This window comes from Galendromus occidentalis, unplaced genomic scaffold (genome assembly GCF_000255335.2).
Source record: "Galendromus occidentalis unplaced genomic scaffold, Mocc_1.1 scf7180000077440, whole genome shotgun sequence".
Classification (NCBI taxonomy): Eukaryota; Metazoa; Arthropoda; class Arachnida; order Mesostigmata; family Phytoseiidae; genus Galendromus; species Galendromus occidentalis.
Window position 1 is genome coordinate 891,757 of NW_003805428.1, and position 18,460 is coordinate 910,216.

The window sequence follows — 18,460 nt, forward strand, 5'->3', positions numbered from 1 at the left end:
GTTCGGGTACATTAGCGAGAGCTCGGAAATTAGAACTAGTTCAATGTTCTATGCTTCCATTCTGTCGGACGGAATAATCACGACGAATAATCAGACGCTTAGCGGAACACGCTCGACGACTGTCACAAGTCAATAATAATTAATCGATGCCATTGATTGATCACCGCCAAGCGCGGCGAGAGACAGCATTTTTTGCGACAGTGACAGAGCGTGTTGTCTCTGGAAGCCACGAGTCTGCGTTGTGGAAAAACGGGCATTGTGAGAAAAACTACCGAAGAGGCCGATGTGTCCTGCTCGATTAGGGACCGAAGAGAACGACAGTGCGAACGATGCAAACGGAAGTAAAAAGCGGCAGAGCATGCACTTGAGAGCGCCACTTGCCCGCTTCGTCGCAGAAGAGGTCTACATATAAGACGGAGCAACGTGCTCCGACTTCTCTTTGTGAACATTTAAGTTCCAACCGGAAATTAGCCCCACCAGAAGCAGCGGTAGTCGCGAGAGTGACTTTCTCGGTGGATCCTTCTTCTCTTGATCGTTCACTCACTCGTGCCCCCACTTTCCTCCCCTTCCCCCTCTACCGCTTCCCACATTCATGGCCACGCGGGCTTCAATCCCACAGAAGCTTCATCTATCTCGTCTCGTTGGCTGAGCTACACTAGTTCGCTCCATGCAGCCTGTCGCCTTAAACCAAAATAGACTGTCGACATAGGAGACGCTGGAAACACATCGGACAGATGGTCGCGTACCCTCGGGAAGTTCCCGTCGAAGGACCTCGAGAGCATCTTGTGTCGATCCGTGTGCGGCCGAGCTCGCATGAAGTCGAATCGCTCGAACATTAATGAGCACCTACCACGTCTCCAACTTTTAATCGAACCGGGAGACGTTGATATCAACCAAAATAGTTGGAGCGTGTTCACGGATACGGATGAGACTTCGGAGTCGACGTCGTCGTCGTCTTCTGCGCCGGATCAAGCAAACCGTGGGACTTCCGCCACTTGTTGTTGGGGATTCCCGTTGAAGTTCAACGATCCAGGCTGCCGCCATCCCCTCGGTTGCGAACTTCTGCTGCAGCGGTTTGTCAAATGTTTCAACGAACGAATTATTAATAGCTCGACGGAGCGAGCATGCGATCTCGAGCAGCAGCCAATGGACGATGCTCGCAAGCTCGCTTGCATGATGCACGCTCCCCTTTGCACGCCGACCTTAACCAGTATCAGTCTCCTTGCACGTCGAGCTCGATGCTTGCTGGTCGAGAGCGATCCACCTGTTCTGCAGACGCGATCAGCCGCGTCCGTCAACTCCACAACGAATTCAGAGGAGATATTTCAGACTGGGATCGTTTCCATCGAAAAAAAATAAACGGACAGAGACAAGTGCAGATCGAATCGGAAACACTACCGACCGAGACTCGGGGAGAGCAAATCCAATCCAGGGAGCTCCGCTATGCTACGTGTTCGGAAGCAATGAGCGGGAATTCCCTGGAGCCAAATATGACAGGAGAAAACCCTCATACGACACCGACGAGTCCAAGCGAACGTAACAGTGAAATGAGTCCGATTCGGATTCTCGAATGTCGTATCGGGAACTTTCGGGCATGGTCAGCGGCTTTTGCGGCGCTTCGGATTCGAAATTTATTCTTGAATCGAAAAAAGCCGCGAGCCGTGGACAGCCGAGCTCGGAAGAACGGCCTAATGAATTTTTCATGGATCCACTCCCGTAAATCTCCGCGTTGATTGTCCCTCTGGAGCCGGTTGAGGGGAGAAGAGGGAAACTCCAGAATACGAACGGCGACAGGCACGGGCGGCTAGGCGATCTATCCATCTATCTATCCGCGTGTTGGTCAGGCTTGCGGAAGATGAGGCGGCGGATTTCAGAGTCGAAGCAAAAAGTCTACACGACAGTGAGTGATGGGAAGCGTTGGAAAGCATATCGCGAGGAGCGGATGAAGGCATAAGCTAACCTCGTCAAAGGCACCGACCGTGAGCCTGTTACCTTTTTCCTGCATCACAGAGCCGAGGATTCCAACTTCTAGCAACTTTTCAGCCTCTCGTCAGTCAGTCCCGATCCGCGGAACGACTATGTATCTATCTACTTCTACCTGCTAGTCTCGGGGGTTTCGACTTCGGAGATGAATTTATATCCAGTTGGTTTGCACTCCGGGGCCGACTCGTGGCTTGGCCTCTCGATCGGTGTAGGAAATCTCACTCAGTCCGGAATAACATCGACGGGCCCGGAATATCCTTTCCGAATAGCGGCTACTGACTGGGAGCCCCGCTCCGGGCGAGACTACCAGCCTCAGTTTCTCGCTCGTCTTCTCGGCGTTCAGCGGCTGGTTCTTTGACGCTGAGGAGATGAGGTCTTAAATTAGAGCCAGCCTGCTTTTCTGGCGGGCGCTCTGTCCCGGGAGCTTCCTCAACGAGTTTGCGATGGAAATTTCCCCGAGAAGGGCTACCTGCTTGCTCCGAGGGCTTTCTGTGATAAGCCGAGAACAATGCCGATTCTCCCGTATGACATCCATCCTCGAGGAAATCCTCGTCGAGAGAATGCTCTTCGGTCGACGAGCATAGTCGGAAGAATGGAGCTCCGAGGAACGAATCGAATGAAAAGCCCGCATCATTCGACCTTAATCGAGGGGCTACGTGTGTACAGATGCCTTCGCCACTCGCCTCCCGGGGACGATAATTGCTCCCGGTGAGCTGTATGAGAACTCCTCCAACGAAAATATCTCACCGGCGAATCCATTGAGGTTTCCCCGCTCCGAACGCTGCTGCCTTAGTCGGCTAGAGTGTTTTAAGGAGCCGCAAATCGAGTCGGACTCCATTTTTACGCTCGTACAACACTTTCCAAGACATGAAAATCAACATCGGAGGCCGGGGCAGCACAGGGCATGCGTCGGGTAAAAACTCGAGCATCGTTCCGCTGTGCTCGCGAGGTTGAGCAATCTCCGTCGAGCGACCGAGAAAAAAACAAATTTCTTTAGACTCCCTGCCTGTCACTGGAATCAATGGCTCCTCGGAGCTCTAACAAAGGATTCGCGGGGCCTAGCCGGCTCTCGGAAACGCTGCCATAGCAATGAAAATTCAGGCTTGATATCGGCTTGGTAAAAGGAATCGCCAAACTTGCTCCAAAGCCTACAATCCTATTTCGTCGTTCCGAGGCGTCTTCTCAAAAGAGCAGCTCGCTACCAGTCGGGCCACCAGCCTATCGGCAGTCAACACGAGCCTGCTGCCGAAGCGTTCTAAATCTGGAATCTGCGATTTGCTCCTTGCAGAGCGAGGAAAAAGAATTCCCCCGCTCACGCTCTCCTGATTTCCACTTGGCTGCTAGTGGCTCGGCCAGCGTCATTATTGAGAGGCGTCGAATCGACCAAATGGTGGCATAGAACATAGTATGTATAAGGGCCGTGGAAATTGCCATCCGTGGGCGAAATCGCTTCCTATCGGGGGTAAAGCGGATTCCCTTCCCCCTTCAGCCAGTTCCTCGCAGTAAGGGATTCGTTCCCGGTCTCCCTTGAGAACTGAGTACTCTGATGAGTGAGACTGATGGGCTCCAGTTCCTCAAAGTTTGCAGGATAGAGCGCTAAACTCAGATCGCATGGACGGGGTCCAATCTCCCGTCTCCGGTACTATGTACTTCCAAAGGGTATTCGAGTGATCTTTTCAACGTGCGATGTTATGGATTTTCCGCAGCAACATCTGCATAACTCCTTCGATGGGAAGCTCGCGCGCGCGGAATCCCTCACCTTTCGCTTACGATTCAATCCGTCGTCATGCTTGCTCTCGTCTCGCGAGAGGCCCAGGCGCTCCTGCAACAGCGAGCTCCGTTCCCGCTCCGAATAGCTGCGAGGATTCCTGAGCAGGATTCATTCCGAAGGCACGAACCCTCGGAGGAAAACATTCGGGACGGTGAGGGTTTGAGCCCCGGACGGAATTGCTACCAAGCGAGCGGACACCTTTTTAATATTTGTTCCTCGAGCGAGCTGCACGTGCTGAGACTTGGCTCCTCTGGCTCTACAATCCTCCGCTGCCCGCACTTGTCATGATTAGCTTTCCGACAAGAGATGTTAGGTCCGGCTGCTCGACTCGAGTGAAGTTGCACCGGACCTGGGAGAGCAACAGGAGAGGTATTCCGCTCCCGACAAGAGGGACAGGAGAACACAATCTGTCTGACAACGCGGCGGAAGCGAGTTCAGAGGGAGAACAGAACGTAGACCCATATTGGACGAGGGAAGCAATTGACAGATTAGATTTTCGGCAAAGCTCACTCAGACAGACTGAGGGAAGGGAGACTGACAGACAGACAGTCAGCTGCTGTTCACGAATAGATTCAGCACCACTCGGGACAGATGTTCATTCCTGCACGGCCGGCGTCACTTCCTTGATTCACGTTCGTTTCTGCGTCATCCGAGCTCGCGTTTCCGGTGTGGGCTCCGTTCCATCAAGGCTGGAGCTCCTTTCAGCGTGTGTCTGCTCCGTCGCGCCCTTCGCAAGTCTTTCCAGGCTGGAATTTCATCATTCGCGGTGATTGAAAGATTGCCGGACAAGCGTCGTACTTGACAAACAAATACTCATATGCTTCGCGCGGCAGCTCCGGGAAGGGAGGCAAAGACAGCGGAACGTAGATAGAGCCCACGAACGAGATTCCGTTTTATCCCACTCAGACGGCCGTCACTCGCATTCGCACGAATTCTGATTCAGCAGAGCGAACTGTTCAACGCGGGTCACATTGCCGAGAACTCCAGATCTCTAAGACCCCGGAATGAATCTGGTTTGTCTCGCTTAATTTCGGATTCAGATTTTGTTCAGGCAGCAGAAGGAGGGTTCGCGATTCCCTGAGCGTAGCAGAAGCCCGAAGTCCACGACTGGGTGGAAATTATTCAAAGCTCCCTCGATCGTTGTTGAGTCGTCGCATGATTGACAGCGACTCGTTCCGAGAAAGAGCGACGGAACCGCGCAAAGCCGATGGCAGAAGACGCTCCCGCCTTCGCGTGATGTGAAAAACGCACAGAATGCCTGTATGAATCTATTCGGCATTTTGTCCTATTCGTTCTGTGCCCGATTATACGCCGGAGCAGATTTTCAGCAGCCGATGTCGTCGTGGCTTAGAATTGGGAGTTTCTCGGAGAAAAATTCATCCAGAAACCCCTTGAGAGAAGACAACTTAATGGCCTGGAGGACACAAATCCGCTTCCAAGTGATAGGATCCCAATCGTAGATTCCTGACCCCAGAAGTGATTTTCACATGTTACAAGCTCCGAGTTCCTGTTTCGCGGCTCGAACCTGCTCTTTGGCGTCAAAATCTCCGTCGCTTAACAGATATTGGAAAAAGTTTCCGTCAGGGTTTTCGAGCAGAATTTTTCAGGGATGGATCACACACCACAACTCGGAAATCTCGGACAACCAGTCGAGGTATTGCTTTCGCGGACGGACCCAGAGTGCAAGTGTCTCCACGTGGATCAGCTCTGCGGATCTCGCATTCGCGGGTATCGAACCCCTACTCCACAAACCCCAGATGGAAGTCTGACCAGGCATGCCGTCCCGCGGACAAGCAGCGTCATTTCGCGGATCGGAGTTCATGGAGTAGAGCTGTCAGAGTGAGAGCGAGCCCCCCCCCCCTCAGAGCCGAGTGGTAAAGCGAAACGTTTCGCGCACGCAGCGCATGGCTCGCCGACAATCCGTCGTACGTACGCGGTTGTGAAACTCTACGGGGCGGCTCCGTCGAAGATCATGTGAATTTTCTTATTGGGAAAGAACAATCGCTTCAGAATTCCCCTCCACAATGATGAAGCGCGTCCTTGATGCACTTCGACAGAGTGCTCGTGGAAGGCGCCGGAATTTTCCCAGAAGAATATTTTCTTCATCGCGGAGTGATGCTTCTGTTCTCGAACGATTTTCTCAGTCTTCCCTCAGAAGAGTCGGAGCTGACAACTGACGGCCCTCCCATAATCTGAATCTTGGAAAACTTTTGAATGAGGAAACAGCAAAGATTGCCACTGAGCCGCAGCTAAAATCGTATATATTCGACGGCCAAACTGATGTGGTCATCTCGCTCAGATTTCTTCTGCCTCCGCTCAATCGTTCCGCTGGAATAAGGGAGACCGGTAGCGCTCGCCGTGGACGGGGGCAAAACGGGGAGAATCGCGAATTCGTCCGCGTCCGGAAACCAGACAAATTCAAGCCTGAAGAGGCCGTCGGACGCATTAATTCGCTCCTTCCCGATTCGGACCGACCCGAAAAACTATTTCAGTATCGAACACAACAAAATCCGCCGCTGTCAGAGCCGACTAACCGGCTGACCGATGTCCAAATTAAACGTACACGTGATTGACGCTGGGACTGCTGAAGGTCACGAAGCGTTGCGGCCGACGCCGCTGATGCCGGTGAAGGATTTCGTTAGCTGTTCCCCAGCTTGTCCGCTTCGATCGATCGCTGGAGGGATGAACAAACAAGCGAAGGAGCGAGCCAAGGTGCGGATGGGCGACCTTTGCCGAAGCTCGTCTAACTGGATGATACAACTTCTCCGAAAGACACCGAAGTGTGTGATGAGAGCTCCCTCGGCGCAAGGAGCCTCTGTCAAACGACGGCTCTTTGAGAGATTCCGTCGATTGATTCCCTCTCCGGCAGCCTCTACAAGGTGCTAGCTGTCAGAAGAAAGCGGATCAGAATTCCAGTGTTGACTTCCCGATTGCAGTTCCAATCCGCTTCTGCCTCGTGAACGGCAGATACTTCTGCTGCGAAAAAAACCCCCGCCCCCCTCTGATCGTTCTCCGCGCAACTGTGCCCGAGATGGTTCCTGATGGAGTTATTTTGCTGGATTCTTTTCATGCTGTTCCGCTTTTTTAGAGAATCATTATGATCGATCCTCAGAGTGAAGTTTGTATTATAAGTAGAGTACAGCGGAGGGATTTGCATCATGGAATCGGTCGATGCCGGAACGGTTTTCCCCTTCGCTGTTGCTCGCGAGCCCTAGGAGACAATAAGCGCCCGAACCATCGCGAGAGACACGGTTCGGTCGAAGAACACAGCGAGAGCCCCTCAACTTACGCTTTTGGCTGATGATCAGACCGAGCGGAGCGGCCGGAGCACTCCGATCCGGGTCTCTTCCGAAAATATTTGAGGTTGGAGCCGCGAGTAGCGATTCGAGCCGCGAACTTTTTTCCGCCTCCCAGGTCGGAAACAATGAAGATCGCCCGATTCTCCGCACGCGGATCAACGATTCATACGAACTATTGGAAAGCACGCCGAGCTCGTTTCGAAGACCTCCTGAAGTACGGGATAACGATCGACACAAGTCGGAATAGTGAGACAGTTTCTGAAGTCGGAACGGCGGGGTGAGCGCGTGCGCCCAGGCCTCGTTACAGTCGTTAGAGGCGCTGAGGGAATTCAATCGGCACGTTCGAATCCTCGCTCTCAGCATCGGGAGTTGCAGGTTGAAGATGCGGAGCACGTCATTTCTACGAGTATCTCGAGTAGTTCCTCCCTCGCTCGTTTGAACGGACATTCCAGCTTTCCGGAATTTTTCGGGAGACCGATGACGACAACGGCATCGGGAACTACAACGACACCGAAAGTGTAGGTACGTCGTGGACGATCTGCTACGGAGTCCGGCAGCTGTTCACTTGCTTTCCGGAGTCCGGCTGAGAAATTCCGAAGCTGACGCCTTCGGGCCCCATGAATAACAAATCAGACAGCTACTCCCCTGCACGACTCACGGGCTCGCGCTGGGAACCTGTCAAGACCCGGATCAGGAGGATGGAAGAAAAACTTGATGGAATTTCACCAAACTCGTTCGATTCCCCTCCCGCAGTCTGGTCGAGACCACCGCAGACATCGAATACTCGTCCGCTCTCACGGGAGAGAAGTAAGCGAATATGATCTTGCTTATTTTCGAAGTTTCGGAGCTGTGGACCGACTACGGAGTAAGTTCTTGATACGAAGATAACGAGATCATAAAAGTTCTGAGTGAGCGTGTGACGCATTCCTTGAGTGTGATATCTGCAGGTCCGTAGGAAATGTCCTTCTGGTTTGACATTTCAGAAGCGAACGTCGTAAAGTTCATCCTCGGCTCCCTTCGACATCCTCCACAGATATAAACAAAGTTTCTGAGGATTGACGTGTCACTACAGCTTTCCAGTGAGAACCCCGGATCGGCGGCAAGTCGTGTCGAGCTATCGTAGTCCTGATTCCTCCGCTGAGCGATCATTATAATGACCGGACGATAATTGAAAGCAGCAGGACTCCGCTAAACTGCGGATCAGGACAATGCGCATGGAAGCGGCTCTCCCTACCACAATTCTACGCCACTCGTGGCGGACGTCTCAAGGACAATACTTGACTCGGTCACTTGAGCATCACAATCTCTCGAAACCGTACGCTATGAGCTCTCCGAGGATGACGTTTCTCCAAGACGTAGGGACGTTCCCGCGGATGATTTTCTCGCTCCAGGACAGTTTCAGGGATTTTCGCGGGCATGTCGCGTCGGTACCATGGGAATGTGCGGAAAATACGCTTCTGTGTAAGGATCAGGAAGCCGCGGAGGGAGTTACTGGGTGGGATTGGGATTATCTCCGATTTCGCTTTTAGAGTTTGCTTCAGCCGTCTACGTTGTGACCGTTCAGTCCGTTCCAAGCCCCTTACGTGAGTCGACCTGAATATGTACGGGTAAATATTCCGGAGCTGATCGGTGTCGACCCTCAATTCGAACTCTCGGCCTCATTGATGGCAGCAGACCCCGCTGCATTACCCCGGAAAGCCAGAGCGTCTTCGCCATCAGAGCCGCCTCGACCAAGCACAAGTTCCCGCTCACCAGATTTCTGTTTATTGGCAAACCCCCTCGTCCAGTAGGCCTCACTTCTCCAAGCTCGCTGATGTATCTGAAAGCTTTTCGCCAAACTAAGTGGCAGACTTGCTCTTCGACAGACTCGGAATCCGGACGGCGGACAGGCTTCTCGACCAACAAATATGCCCGCTTACCAACACGCTGACCCATGCTAGAATTTCCCAAACCACACGGACCAGCGTCAGGTCTGCTCAGAGCATGCTCATATATCAGTGGAGCTCTTACCCGACGACGCGACGATGAAGAGAACATCAGCGGTCGAGCGAGTGAACCTTTCCTCCCTGTCTCAAGCTTAAAAAATCGCTGATGATCGCTGAGTGTGGGGGAGTGAGCTCGATGTACGGTTTTCCGAAGTCGTTCAATTTGAACACAGGTGCCCGCTTCTTAATCCATTCGTATGTTGACGCTAGACCGGCGACCGCATCGACTCTCCCTGCATCAAATACCGCTTCCACTGTTTAGCAAGCTTCCCGATACGCGAGGCGGATAGAACATGCCGCAGCGTTCCGCACTTTATGAAGGACACCCTGTTGTCTGTCAGTGCGCTCGTCCATCGGTCGGTCGGTCCTCTCTGTTTATCCGACCGTTTCCTCTCGAACGATGTCAGAAGGCTGCCAGGAAGAGCCTCATTCAAGTAAATTCGTCTCGGGTCGACGGCATCGGCTCTCGGATTTTCCTCTCGTTGTCATCTGTTCAAACTGCGCTGCGTGGCTTACTCAGTTCGAGTACCGTCTCAGTCAGGCAAGCATCAGCTCTCCGAATCTGTGATGAGCGCGTTGCAAGATGCGACAGTCAACGCATTCTCGCCTCACAAACTCAGTCAGCCGCGGCTTTGAATGTCTTCCAGGCATTTGAGCATGCACACACGAACAGATACGCCAGGTGAAGCGATGCCGATCGATGTTGTCGACTACTCAACTTGATTGAGCTCCCGCGCCTGTTTATCCCACCTGAGACCCGAGCGCCTTCCTGGATAGTCGAAGGTCGAGCAAACACGTTTGGCGAAATGAATTGTCTTTGCCGTTATCGAGCGAACAATCAGACGTTTGCAGTTCAAAAATCGGATAGAAATAATGATTATTATTATTATTCGATCCACGCGTGGTGAGGCGTAAATTATCATCGATTGAGCCGTTCATCATTCGATCTGGCCCGCTGAGAAGACCTCCCGCAACGAGAAATAGATCGGGAACCCTCTTAGAGCTTGGAAGCAGTCTCGAGTCTGAAACCTGGCTTCGAACATCGAATCGAACAAATCAACACCGGGCTCTGGCGAACAGCCGCACCGTGGCAGCGACGGCTGCCGCTTGTATGTACTAGGTAATATCTGTTTCTAGGTATCACGTGACTGCTCGTCGAGGTATTGCGCGATTGGGCTAGATCGCACGATCCGGATGAGTCGTCTCGTCGTTCCAGCTTTCGTGGGATGACTCTGACTTTTGACTTGCACGTCGCAGTGAAATTCACAGCTCGTACTTTCTTCCCAATCAAGGAGTCGGGTAAGAAGTCGGAGAAAACGAAGGCGGCGGCGGCGACAACAACGACGATGATTCGAGTCTCGAGTCTCGAGTCAATAATTTGCAAACTTCCAAGTCTTCCCGCGCCGAGTCGTATTCGTTATCGCGCTGGTCCAGTGAACGAACGGCACGGCTCGGACATCGCTTCGGACGTGCTCGATAAGTCTGTCCGGCCTAGGAACGAATGGGTCCGCCCTCGGACATAAGATAACTCTCCGAGCGACATCCAAGAAGAGATGATCGGCGCTCGTTTTTTCAAATCGCGCATCGGACTCGACTTCACATCGCGACGCGCCGGATTCTCCGAATGAAGATCGGTTCTGTTTACGGAAGCGCCTATTATGGGCCACTCTGCGGTGTGTTCTGACAACCGACTGGGCTCATCAATTTCAGAGATAAATTCAGCCGAGGAAATTCAACGAGAGCAAGATGCAAAGGAAATTTAGACTAGGCTCATACTCATCTAGAAATTCACCGAGTTGCGAAAGAGAAAAAAATAAATTAGGCAAACGTTGCCGCAATAGCGCTACGCCTGCTCGCCTATTCGAACGTCTGTCTCCCAGGCATCGAATGTCAACTTGCTTTGGAATGCGTCTGGCGTGGCGTCAATAGATTTGGTAAAGATGACGCTTCCAACGCTCAGCTCAAGTCATTCGATCTGTCGCTTCACGTTCCGACTGGCGCGGTGGTATTCGTCACGCTGTTGCTGCTCTTCGACGTCACACACAGTCCCCCCCCCTACTAGTAATATTGATATGCCGATACTTTCCGACCGGATTTCAATGGTAGTCTGGAGGGTGGCCGGGCGGGTCTGAACGATCGGCACTCACGACCACCGGCGGATTTTCTCCGAGGTGGACCGCGTACCAAGGAGTATACAATTTTCCTCGAAACTTTCCCGTTCATCGGATGTGATTCCGAGCTCGTCGGAGCCAACGACTCCCATATCAGAGGTCTATTTTGCGGAGTTTCAAAGTGATTGAGCGGAGCATGGGGGAACATTTTCTCCATCTAGAATTCTACCCCACCGCTCGATAAAAGATTTAGGAACTCTCGGATCCATCAGTCCAGGTTTCGCGGAAGACCAAGTTGTTCTTCTCACTTGAGGCGAATCGAGCTTATCAACTATAGATGAGACGACTCATCAAGAGTCGAGTTCAGCTCCGGAGGTCACCGTTGTCAGAAATGCCGCGGTCGCGATCGAATCTTCACAGTGAGATCTGAATTCCATCATAATGACGGAATCATCCGATATCCTTACACACGATACACTGCTGCATGGGAACGCGAAACTCTGCGATTCCGGCGTGTCTTCCTCCGAAACGTGTACTGTCATGCTTGTAACGTTGATGAGAAACTCCGCTTTCTGCGACATTTGACGATTGTCAAGGCCTCCATTGCACAACACTCGGCTGATGTTTTCCCCCGATGAGGACACAAATGTAATTTCAAGAATCTACACTCAGGAACAGTTGAGAAAAGTATGGCTAGGAGTCTACCGCGTTCCCTAGATGATAACGACTACGCGCTATACTATGCCGAACTGAAGACCAACAACATTCACCAATCGTCGTATCTTAGCGGATTCGTCGAGGAAGCCGCAGTGAGAGTCCGAAAGGACTCCCTACTTCGGCAGCTCAAGGACTACAATGGGTAGATAGGTGCGGCTTTCGACTCCAGATTCGTGAAGCAGAAAAACTCCCGAAACTCGATTGCTGGCGCAGTTTTTGATGGTTATGCCGAGCGAAGTATCGATGCCTTCGAACCACGGAAATGCCTTCTCTCGAAGAATGATTGAATATCGCAGCCCCGTCGGGCAATCAGTGGGCTCTAAACAAGCCTTCATGAAAACTAACCCCAATTCCATCAAACAGTGGCCGATAGAGGGAGAGGTCTATTTGCCATCATTTGACACCTTGGCAAGCCGACCGCTCGCCGGAAAAAATCTTCGTTAAACGTTTCCACGTGATTCCACGGTCATTTCTATAACATTATTAGCTTCTTGCTTTTTCTTTTTGAAAAACAAATGTGGCGAATCGGCATGCCGTATAACAACGTGAAGATGCTCAAGTTCGCGAAAATTGCCCGGGCCGCCGGTTGCTCGAATGCGATAATTCATTTTGGACTGTTACGATCGTTCGCGGGGTGAAATCGCGGCTTCCTTTCCCTTCGGAAGGACGACGACACGGCCGCCACCTTGACGACGCCCAGGTTTCGTCAAAACGCCCGAGGCCCAACGGGGTAAGCCATTGGCGAAAGTGCCGCGAGCGGCTCGAACCGCGAGCCGCCGCAAAAAGTTTAGATCATCGACGTTCAGTCCGCTCGATCGTCAAGATATTTCCAATGTCTGTGTGAGGGCTATGAACAACGGGGCTCGGTTTTATTGCTAACGTTGGACAAACGGTCACGAACAACGTCAGGAGAGCGGATCAGAGCGAGAAGGAAGATTCGGCTTTGTGATCCCGATCGAAAAATTCAGTTGTCCCAAGATGAAAATCCTCATCGGTCGGGACAATAAACTCTCCTTCGGTGAAAAAGAAAAGAGTTTTTCCAATGATACAGAACGAGTCGAGAGCCACGCGCGCCGTCAGCGGGAAAACGGAGTCTCACCAGAAGGACTTACTTGTTCTCGATGCGTTCGATGGCCGAGATACAGACCGTTTGGGACGGCATCGAGATGGATGTCCGAAAACAAAATGTTTGGCGATCCGACTGACATTCGCTTCCGCACTGACACTTATGTAAATACAGAAACGTGAGACGTCCGATTCCGACCCATAAAGATAAAGTTGAGCTTTTGACGACCGGCTGCTGTCAATAGAGATTGCGGCGATTCTGCTCGCCGGATTGCATTGTACATAGTCGCCAGAAGGGCTCACCTACTCCCGGACGAGTCGTCTACTACAGCCAGGCGCCCTCGGACGCGTTTGCCGGCCAAGAAGCTATAGAATGAGAAGATGCAGCCTGGCAAGAGCCAATTTCATCGAACGAGCGGCTAGAGCTGAGGAGCAGGTGCCAAGGTAGCACGCAAGGAAGCAACTAAACAAACCGACTGGCTGGCTGGCTGGCTGACTGACTCGCATTTCCTCTTTCATATACAGTTGTTTCAAGTAGGACTTAGTATCTGAACGCTGGAATCGTTTGAGAGGCTGCGGTGAAAATCGAATGACGTGAAACGTCTTGTTTCTTGCTTTTCTGCGTGAAGAGCGCCGCCGACGCTAACCGTCAGCCTGAACGACCGACCGACTGTTTAGAGTGGCTTGCCTGGCCTGGTCCGACTGAGTGGCAGACATGCAAACAAAAGACTTCCGCGCGTATCTTGAATAGAGACAGCAGCCAGTCCGTCCGTCTGTCCGTCCGTCCGTCGGTCGGTCGCTCAACTTGACCATTCACGCACTCTCAAGCCGGCCGGCCTCAATCAGCTGAGCTATTCCTACTTTCGTACTTCGGCTGTCTAGGTTCCCATTCGACGAGTAGGCATGTCCATTCGTCCGGACGCCAATACAGTGTGTAGGTCCGACCGCTGGAACAGATTCGGACACCGGAGATCTATTCTGAGACACATCCGAAAGGCGACAGAAGCTGCCGAAGGGGCAAACACTGGATAGACAAGCGCAGGAAGACTTCCACTCCGTTCGACGCTTGTCGTACGCCGCAGAACTCGTACATCCATGGTCTCGTAGGTTCCCATCCTTGACAAGGTACTCACCTCTCTCAGCGCTGCCCATTACGTCCTTCTTCTGAAGGGCTTTGCATTCCTTCTTCATGAAGAGATGCTTTGTTCCGGTGCAGCCCATAGTGTTGCTGCTCGTCGATTATCGGCGTGGTGTTCTTTTTTTCCTAGTCGAGGATTCTAGGGCCACAACTCCTGAATTCTCATGGTTCGATCCTCCACTCCGCGGAATCTGAACAGTAAATCCTAGTCATGACGAACTTCGGTCTGGAGAGGCAGCATACACTCGTGCAGAATTTATCACTGGCTCACGCTCCGCTTCACTAGTTCGGTGTCGGTGTCTGGCGGATAACGCGCTCTTGACACTTGTCAGCTCTCGTTCGGTGGGAATCAATGTGTCGGACGAGCTTCGCTTGTTCGGTCGCTTGTCGTCGAGTTGATTGACTCCTGAACCGCGTTCTGGATCCCACGCAACCTCAGGAGCGCGGAAATCAGGGAATCAAGCGGTCCCTTCGGAGCGAAAATCGCCGAGGGCCTTGAGTGACAACTCAGGGTCAACTCTCATCAGCTTGGACTCGAACAAGGCCCACAAGTCCCACCGGAGAGAAAACTCAGGGAACACTTGGCACTCTGATGACGGCGCGCTGCAGTCATGGTTCCGAAATATCCATCGCTTCCCGAACTTCGCGCGCACCCAAGCAGGCGTTCAGTTGTTGACAGAAGTCACATGGCTTTGCTGATTCCCAGACCGGCCTGCGCGCTCGGGTCGCGCCACGATCAGTTGTGTCTCTTTCTCCACGCCTTTCCCAACGACTTGCGAGGCGAGCTACGTTCGCTAGTTGGCTCACCATCCAGTGAGCAAGCAGAGTTCCCTTTCCTCTTTTTGGGAAAGAGAATCAGTCTGGACTCGTTGCCTGTTGTACTTTCCCACTTGGTCGTGCTAACACCCCGTTTGTTTCCCGAAGGGACACGTTCATTTGACAGACTTCAAGCATTCGGGCGACCTGCGGTCGTGAATGGAGTGGATCTCGTGCTGTCTGCTGAGCCCTGAGGCTGGCTACGTCACGAGAGCCGCCGACGGGCCGCGTGGACTGTAGTGAGGGCTTCGGGAGAATTTGCTTCCAAGTCGGCGCGGCGGACCTCACTTTTTTTTATTCTGCTCAGTTCGCTCGAATTCACAGACATTCTCCCGCTTTAGTTCGAGCCTCTGTGCTATGCGGTACGCATCTATTAATCAACAGTCACTAACCACTCTCAAACAGCGCAATGTGATCCACGATGACCGATCTACCGGTAGCTCATCATAGACCAGCGGATCGTAAGCGGTGAGGGCGATCTCGATATGAAACGATCGAAGGATAATCGAGCCCACAGTTATGGAATTGCATGACTGAAGATTTCGATGGGGGTTCGGAAAGAGCACGAATCGAAAATTAATATAAGAATTCACTCATGCCGAATGAAATTAGTTTGCATACGACTCGCTGATCAATCATGTCTGCGGAAACTTGTAAAGACCGCGCTCGACTGTGCATCTCAGTCAGCGGAACGGAGCGCGGGCCCGGGTTCCTTATGACCTTTCTAGCGAGCTGAGGCAGCGGGGCCCTGGATATCTATTCTCAGCGTGAAGCTACGAACATCGAATCATACGACCGACGACGTTGGCAATACTTCCAGCAGCTTACATGCTTCGATTGTGTCACCCAGCGCCTTTTTCTACTGAATGTCACTTCTCTTTGTGTGTCTCGATATTCTCATGAGGCAACAATGTATGGATAGGATGGCTCTTTAAATAGGGTATCCCGTTTTCTCCGCGACCGATTCCGCGCTGCCGAGCTTCATCCATCTCTCGATATTCCCACCGAATACCATGCAGAAGCGCCAGCTGCTCCTTCCGCCATGCCCGCTAATTCGATCCTCTTTCGCGAATATTCCGCGTCGCATTCTCGAGAGACTTCCTCTGCCTACGTCCTAACGAAGAAACTGAACGAAGATGAGATTACCCGCTATCTGAATGAATTCAGGTCCTTGGCCGAGATATCGAAGTCGGGCCCCGTCGGACTGTGTTCACAAATTGCACAAGATACCGTGATTCTCCGAACGAAGCTCGAGAATCAAGCTCTGAGGACCTGGGTCTTTCACCGTTCTCCACGCGGGCGATGCTTCCCACGGAGAGGCTTCGTCTTACACGCTGACTTAGACATCATCTCGAGAAGCAGCTCCGGGTAGTATCTTCGCTGTTCGTGGTCCCGCTTCCGTGTGAACCTTGGGCCAGCAACTCCGCTTGTCCGAGCAGCATCACCTTATCTAGGAGAATCACGAGCGATTCGCGCGTGCGTGTAGCGCTCCGTGTGCGGAATTATTTTCACTTCGTGGAAGGCCGCCTCCTGCTCGGCGGCTTCCTGAGGGGACGTCGCTAGAGCGAGAGGTGATTCTCGCGATACGGGCCTTGTACCGTGCGTCCATGGAGCCTGGGGCGAACTCTCTTGATGCCGTGGCCTAGGCCGCGGATGAATGTCCTCCTCGAAATTTTTCCTACTTCTTCCAAACTCATCGCTACGCAATGGGCATGCCGGAGAATGTCGGGATCCTCCACGGAGACCTAATTCTGAGGCATGGTCGTCATGCCCCCTCCGATGCTCGAGTTGGCCCCTCAAAGAAGAAAGCCCGTGCGCGTCTGCAGAGCCAGGGCTTGCGTCAGGATTTTCGTTGCTTGCGGAAAGGAGTCGCGCTCGGAATTCGTGCACATGAGAGCGGCTGTCCAATCCAAGGAGAAAGCCATGTCTGACGGAGCGAACTCGATTGCCCGGAGCCTCGATGCGAGCTAAGATACAATGGCGGAGTGCGACCGGTCGGGACCTGATCATGGAGGACCTCACCGAATTGCGTCTTCCATGAACAAAAATCGAGCGATTTCATTCGTAAGATCAGAAAATCAGGATTGTAGGGAACTTTCACTCACCCCATAAGTCTCGCGTGTCGATGAAGCTTGTTCGTCGAAATGTCAATCATGACGTCAAATTTTATGTTTTCCACCCGACGCAGACTCGAGCCTCGAAAGATCTTCCCGCGTATGAGCGTCGCCTCCATTAATCTGACTGAGTGAGCGGGGCCCGTGACTCTGTAGCATTCGCAAGAGATTGCCCCGCACGAGGATTTCTCAGAATGATATCGCTGCATTTACTCCCGCCATGAAGAATGTGCGACTCCTGCACAGGGAAGCTTCTGAGGGATCTGTCGGCGGCTGGCACTGCCCAGCCGTTGTTCTACCACGGGGCTGAGTCGCCAGAGAGGACCTCTATTCGATTTGGGACAAGCGAGAGGAGCACTTCTCGCAAGGGAAGGAAGTTTGTCGTACGAAAGCGCCGGCAGCGGGCTGTTCGAGAGACTCGGTGAACGTTTTTTCATATAGGAATGGCAGCCTCGGTGCGCCAAGCATCGAATTCCCGTGAGCAGCTTCATCTCGAAATCGAGACAGGACCGCAGACCGACGAATTCTCATTCAATAACGAGAAAAGCGGGGAGAGCGGAACTCTCGAATTCCAACTTGTGATTCCGTATGCTCGTCACGCTGAAGGATCACCTAGGATCGAACGGCTTCTCCCCGGATCCGTTCCAGCCGTCCCCCTCTCCCCCCGAGAGTATTTTCTGGCGAGGAAACTTGTCATCTCCGGAATGATCGGGAGAGCCGCGAGCCATCGGCTTTGACCCTTCCGACGCCAGCGGAAAAAGCTGGTGCAGAATTGAACGCACCGACGACGGGACAAAAAGAGGTAGCAATAAAGTAGTGATGGAGCGTGATGAAAACTGCACTCGAGGACAAGGTCTCTTGATGTTATTGTAATGCCGTTCTTATTAAATAAAGCAAGACAAGATTGACCTACAATATTGAGCTGCCGCCGCTCAAACAATCCGCCCGCCGTATTCCAATACGGGCCGGATGGGCGGTGTTTGATCAAGCGACGGATAAACGGACGGGAAGACAAACCGACTCCGGCTCGTCCACTCAGAAATATTCCAGGCTTCCTGCTAAGGTGCGGCAGAGCAAACAGAGGACTCTCTAGATATAAGCCGTTCTCTTCGCCAGGGACGCCTCCCCCTTGCTCCTAACAATCTTGCTCCGAATTTCCCGAACACACAAATCCCATCCCGGCTGCCGTCGCGTCGCGGTTACCAGCGGCGTTCCTGAGCCTCTTCGGAGCTACAGCTTATGAAAAGTATGATATGATAGAGCTGATGATGCACTCCGCTATAGATCCGCAATTATGCGAGAATTTCGATTGCGTTCCCGCTTAGCGAGGTCGGACGATGCTAGTTGCTGGGCTTCGTAAAAGTCGGGACGATCGAACGATCTTCAGGTCGGGTGAGGCTCATAGACGAGACAGAAAACCTCGCAAAAAACCTTGAAAATGTCCTTCCTTCATCGGAATAT

At 52.6% G+C, this 18,460-nt stretch overlaps 1 protein-coding gene across 1 annotated transcript in view; it reads right to left on the minus strand.

The window, feature by feature from the left end:
- Nucleotides 1-14,152, minus strand: part of rdgC (retinal degeneration C) — a 64,295-nt gene extending 50,143 nt beyond the window's left edge. Inside the window, exon 1 of the mRNA XM_018639494.2 lies at nt 14,065-14,152. Coding sequence (XP_018495010.2) covers nt 14,065-14,152 — 88 coding nt within the window. The remainder of the gene's footprint in view (nt 1-14,064) is intronic.
- Nucleotides 14,153-18,460: the final 4,308 nt, after the last annotated feature.